Raw genomic sequence first — 6,205 nt, 5'->3', positions numbered from 1 at the left:
TCTTTCTCTTCCTTTAACCCTCTCTCTTTAACCCCACCTGGTCAAGGCAGACGACCATCCTCCAGAGCCAGGGTCTGCTCCAGGCTTCTGTCAGTTAAAAGGAAGTTTTCCCCTCACCATTGTCGCCTAATAACTATTGTCATGATTTGGTGCTATATAAATAACATTTGATCGGATTTGATTTGTTTATTGGATGATGCAGTGTTTCTTACACAGTGTACAGACAGAAGTAGAACTGGGTGGTCCTAGGTGCACAATGCCCTCCTCGTATTTGTGTAGTTATGGATAAATCATGTCCTAAGACCAATCTCAGATGTCACCAGTATGATTTTGAGGGGCATAAGGGAGTAAAATTTTTAACAAGATTTTCACAAACTGTAATCAGTTTAAAAATATACATAAACACCACAGGAAAAAATAATAATAATAACCAAACTGTGGAACCATCTGTTCAGGTTGCCGAAAAAGAGGATTGAGAGATGTCATGTAAAACTATTCACTGTGAACACTGCGTAATGCATTTTGTACCTAATTGTCTGTCATTGAGCTGGGCGGGGAGTCTTACTGTACAACTTGAGAGTGTGTGTGGGAGTGTGTGTGTTTCACTGGAGATTCTAGGTCTCCCAGCTCTGCATGCTGATGAATAATCTGAATATTGATCAGGCCTGTGGACAGCTGCTCCCAAGGCTCTAAATGAAATGAGCCCAATTAAACCAAGCAGAGTATACCTGACACGCTCTGTGCTACTGAATTACAATAACTGTTTGAGATACTTCAAGCTTTATGGACTATGCACCAATTCAGCCTGGTTATACTGAATCATATGGGCTTTTAACACACTAATAAGACATGCAGTTAATGCAACTAATACAGACCATACTTCTTTTTTTTTTTTTTTTTTTACCAATGCATTTTATTGTCCAACAAAAACATTGGTCTGGCTTTAAGGCAAAGGCAGCTTTCAAATTACAACATAATGTTAACTTAATCCATGCAGTAATATATAGAAAAATAATCAGTGACACAATTTATTTGCTGTGGTAAACATTATATTTTACATAAGTAAAAAAGAATAAACCACAAATCAATCAATGAAGATATGATCTATGCATAAGTGTAAACAGAGCCACTCATTTATTCTTTAAGCATTGCTTTACTGACAAGCGTGTGTTACCTCACAGAGGCAACATCGCTACCGTCAGTAGATGAATGCTTCATCCTTGGACTTTGTGGCAGCAGGTGTAGCCTCATTAACTACATAAATGAATTATTAATTATTATTGTTTTAACCAACGAACAGTAATGGAACATGATCAACGTATTTACAGTTCTAGTTTCTGCACAAGCTCTCCAAAGAAACACAAAAAGCAGGTCATTTGTGATGGTGAAACAGTAGACTGACTGTCAAACTGCCAAAGAAAAACTGTGGCACAAAAGGTTAAATGATTTCGATTTTTTTCATTTTTAATAATTTATTATGTTCACTTAATTTACACATTTATTTTCTTTACAATACAGCACTAGGCTAAGCGCACACCAGACCCTCTTTTGATTCAACTACTCTCCTTCCACTAAATCCTCGTCGGGTGCAAACCTTTTACCCGGGTGTTGTCGCTTCTCCTCAACATGACTCATGTTAATGTTGTCTAAAAAATCAAGCAACAAACTGGTTTTGCTGCAGCTCGTGGGGTCCAATACATCACACGGAGTGTTGGTTCCTATTTCCGGATTCGAGTTATCCCAAAAGCGTTTTCCTGGATGTTGGCGTTTTTCCAACTCTGGAAGGTCTTCATCTCCGTCGGCATCAGACTCTCCTTCTCCATCCTCATCCAAGGAATAGCGCTTACCTGGATGCTGACGTTTGCTGTGAAGCACCAGGTATCGTTTGCCTGGATGCTGTCTTTTCGAAAGTTCACTCAGGACTATAAAGGGGTTTTCAGAAATGTGTTCCATCGTGGAGCGCTTTCCTGGGTGCTGCCTTTTTTGGAACTCTATGAACGAGTGCATTTCGTCTTCGCGTTTGCCAGGGTGCTGTCTCTTTTTAACATCCAAGTACTGTTCATCCTCGTCGTCTTCTCTCCGCCCCGGATGCTGCCGCTTCTCCAAATCCTCGCTAAATCTTCTGCCGGGATGCTGACGTTTAGTTACCCACTCGGGTTGAGAAGAAAATCCCTCTGGAAAATAGAAAACAGACTGATAAGAATACTTGTGGTGGCACAAGTCTTGGTTAGGTGGTGCGTCACCGCAAAACCATCTCTTTTTGGTCGTGCGTAATTTACGCACAGACGAGTCCAAAAGTCACTCGCGCGATTCTTGATAAATGGAAGGTTGGGGCATTTTTGGTTGTAAAACAGATTATTAGCAATATTTGACATACATTCTGTATACCTATTTAAGAGGAAATAATCTAAAAGTCGGGATGAAGGTGCAAGAGTTTTTTTTTTTTTTTGTGTTACATCCCGACTTTATTCCAATCACATTACTTTGATGGTAAGACATGACACCAATATCCTATATATCAATACTATAGATTAAAGAAGAGAAAATGAAGTAAAATAATTGTTAATTACAGTTTTACACACAATTCACTTACATACTTAACTATTATAAAGGATCCTGAGTTATCTATGTAATTTTTCTAAGATGTGGAATTTTACGCACCGTATCTACCGTCTTCATCCTGCATCTTTCTGAGAATTGCCCGTAGCAAGAGACTCTCTGCTCTCTGTAGTACGATGTCGTCTGTGGTCCTTTGGTCCGTCTCATCCTCAGCGGGGAAGCTCTGTCCTGTAGAAATCGTCAAGGTGCAGACCAAGAAAGAAGCCAAGATGAGCAGACATGTCGGCTTCATGGTAATTTGGATGGTCTTTTTCTGTTGAGAAAAAAAACAAAAAACAGAAAACAGATAATGGAACAATTATCAACTTTCACAAAATAAGATAAAACTGATGCGAATAGACTATTTTATCTGCTCCAAAGAGTTAGTTTTCTGCAGTGTGTGTTAAACCGTCACTATAATAATTATTTGTTCCGACAAGATTTGTACTTTTGTGCAGTTTTCATGAATTCGTTAAATCTTTTCAAAGTGATGGACGATGCACTGATTATCTTTATCAGATGCAACATCTCTTCTCCTGATTCGCAGTTAAAGCAGATTAACCAGGGATAACGTCTTTCCTATTCCATTGCATCGCTCTCATGTAGAAGGCATTCCACCTTAAAATGAATTCTGTTCTTACACTGCACTATACAAGAGTTGAGACCAAAGTGCGACTCACCCGTGTCCAAATGATCCTCTTTTCCCAGTTCAGCGGTGATGATTTGCTCTCAGCTTCTCGCAGCGCTTGGTGACCCTTAAAGGCCAAGTCTAGAGGTATGAGCAGATAACTTTCAGGCTCACCATTTATACTTACCGGTCACTGGCGTCACACCAACGCTGTATTCATTTTCATCTCGTCTTCATTGATGTCACCAAGTCGTGCGCAACTGGATGGTAGTGAATGATCGCCCTACAGGGCTGCAACCCAATTTGTCAATTGAAAAACAAATAAATGACTGAGACCAAAGATAGACAACCAGATCTACTACAGACTGACTGGGGAAGATAAATCCATTCATTAAAGTTTTGTTTTTTGTGATCATTTTTAAGCCTTAAGTCTGAAAAATAGTTTACCTGCCCGAATTTGCTGTAGTGAATTCAAGTCTGAACTAAGGACATAAATGGTCTGAGTTGCTTAAAAATCTGAGGGTCCCGCAGGGCGCAACATAGAAGCGGTAGGAGGGAGATGAATTCATATTTTCATAAGTACCCTAAGGTCACAGGACTCAGGAAGAAGAGCTGGAAACATCAGTATCCCCTGAGAAGCATAGCTCCGTTTTCTTGTCACGACACAAGAATGCACAAGGGCTGCATTTAGTTTTTCATGGAATGAGCCTTTGGACTGTTGCCTCTTTTACAATGATGTGGTGACCTTTGAATTCTCGTTTTATTGAATCCAGCAATTTCTTCATATTTTAACTCTTTAACCCCTAACGTGTCAGGTGTGAGCATTCTGTATGTATGATTTATTTTAAATATTCCTAAAAATTAAACCTTTTGCTCAGTAAGAAAAAATTCAAAACAGGCTGATAGAATAGACCTTGTTCTTTCCATAGACATCTGAGCATGCTCAGTGCACCCTCTGCCACCTGTGTAATGGGGGTCAGAACACAGAGCAGATGACTTGCTATAAAATTGTTTGGGCTTTTTTTTTTTTTTTTTTTTTTTTTTACACCGTTTACTTTGTATTTTAGTTTTTGTTTTTACGGTTGTTTGCAATTTTGTGCTGATTTTCCTTTTCTATTTTTTTTTTTTTTAACTGTTTTACTGTTACTGTTCTTGTTTGTTTGTTTTTACTGTGATTTTACCAAATTTGAACCATGTAACTGTTTTTTTGGAGTTCAACCAGGTGTCAAAAAGCAGCTGGACTGATTTAAAAAAAAAAAACAAAACAAAAAAACAGCCCCAAAACAAAAACTACTGGGCCAAAATTCAAATACTTGCTGTTGTTCAGTGTGTTCCAGTTCACAGTTAATGTTCAACATCCTAAATCTCTAATTGATGTACACTCTGAATGCTTTATTTTGTAAAAACTCTTTAAAACTTCAGTTCCTCTCTTTGTCTTTTTCTGTTATTCCACCCTGTTCTGACCCTAAAACACACAGTAAAGCAAAACCACTGAAGAAAAGGAGCACAAGCACATACTGACAGCAGCTTTTATGACACTGAAACAGATGCAAATTCACAGCAGCATGTTTACCTGAAATAATGTCTCAGGGGTGAAAGGGTTAACGGGATGTACTGTGTGACAGGGTCTAGCCTGCTGTCAGAAAAAGACTGATGACCAAGCATTTGTTTCTGAAAAGAAGCAAGGAAATCATTACTAACATAACATACATTTTTGACCATAAAGTTGGAATAAAATATATGTTCACCTCTTCTCATGTAACAATTATGACATTGAGATTTATTCTTGATCAGTGGCAGGTCCAGAAAAAATGGGGGTGGGGGTGGGGGTGGGGGGTGGTGGTCAGGGGAGTGGTGGGCAAAGCAAGGCAAAATTAACATTATAAATGCTTCAAATCACAAAATGTGACCACTTTTGGAACCAAAGCAAAGAATTGGCTTTAAAATGAGAAACAACAGGATACAGTAGAGGTATAGACCTATGTTTGACAACTTTGTGTGATTCATTCTGTCACTGCTGTGGCACTTGCAGAAAATATTTCATATTCAGGCCTTGCAGTTGTCTAATAATACATTACATATCTTCTATGGCTGCCCATTTGTTTTTCATGCCAACCCAAATGCTGCTTGAATAGACAGGTGTCCGTTCATGATTAGACTTTAGTCCACTTACCCGGGAAGGTGAGGCAAGGGGTATTGGTTTTGGTTTGGTTTGTTTGTTAATACTCTAGTAGGTAAACTATTGGTTCAGTTCATACCAAATTGAGTTTATAGATTGCCAGTGAACCAGAATAGATCTCATTACATTTTGGGAACAGCAGATCAAAGTTCAAATTTTATATAATTTTTGAAAGCTTTTTTTTCCCCATTTACTTTTAATGGGTGAAATTTCAAATCTCTGCAGCAGCAAAACTATTGGTTGAATTCATACCAAATTAGGTTTATAGATTGGTAGTGAATAGAATAGAATAGAATAGAATAGAATAGAATAGAATAGAATAGAATAGAATAGAATAGAATAGAATAGAGTAGAAGTCATTGCATTTTTGGACAAGTAAGTCAAAGTTTAAATGTTTTATGAATATTTTCAAACTTTTTCCCTGCATTTACTTATAATGGGCAAAATTTCAAATGTCTATAAAAACATCAACTTTGTTTCAATTTACTTCAAACTTGGTGCATATGTAGAGGCACATCAGCCGGATTGATGTCAAAATAAGCTACGTATGTGTGAGGGGCGGAGTTTGTAGTGCTTGGCACCACTTGTTTAGATTTAATTCCCTTTACCATATAGACTCTGGAAGGCGCTGGTAGGTAAATCCACCATTATTGATAGATAAAGTGTGACTGGGACTCAGTGTGGAATCAATGCACCAGGTCAAAGGTGATTATTAATGTGTATAAATAAGAATAAAAAGAGGAATGTGTCTGAAAACAAAATTATTCCAACTTTATGTGCAACAGTGTAGAGGAAGGAGG

General features: G+C 38.1%; 1 protein-coding gene across 1 annotated transcript; it reads right to left on the bottom strand.

Annotated features, from left to right (window-relative positions):
- Window positions 1-1,027: 1,027 nt before the first annotated feature.
- trh (thyrotropin-releasing hormone) lies at window positions 1,028-3,401 on the bottom strand. Its single transcript, XM_030139815.1, has 3 exons — window positions 3,279-3,401; window positions 2,662-2,872; window positions 1,028-2,174 (listed from the first exon to the last, which is right to left on the bottom strand). The coding sequence occupies exons 2-3, from the start codon at window positions 2,849-2,851 to the stop codon at window positions 1,558-1,560; spliced, it is 807 nt and encodes a 268-aa protein (XP_029995675.1). The 5' UTR covers window positions 2,852-2,872; window positions 3,279-3,401; the 3' UTR covers window positions 1,028-1,557.
- Window positions 3,402-6,205: the final 2,804 nt, after the last annotated feature.

Source organism: Sphaeramia orbicularis, chromosome 7 (genome assembly GCF_902148855.1).
Source record: "Sphaeramia orbicularis chromosome 7, fSphaOr1.1, whole genome shotgun sequence".
Lineage (NCBI taxonomy): Eukaryota > Metazoa > Chordata > Actinopteri > Kurtiformes > Apogonidae > Sphaeramia > Sphaeramia orbicularis.
Note: the sequence above shows the minus strand (reverse complement) of the source record. Positions and strands in the feature narration are given on the sequence as shown.

Excerpts from the sequence above, each read along its gene's own strand:
- trh (XM_030139815.1), bottom strand. The coding sequence starts at position 2,851 with ATGAAGCCGACATGTCTGCTCATCTTGGCTTCTTTCTTGGTCTGCACC. Across the intron at positions 2,175-2,661 it reads GGATGAAGACGGTAGATACG|AGGGATTTTCTTCTCAACCC; the intron begins GTGCGTAAAATT and ends TCTATTTTCCAG.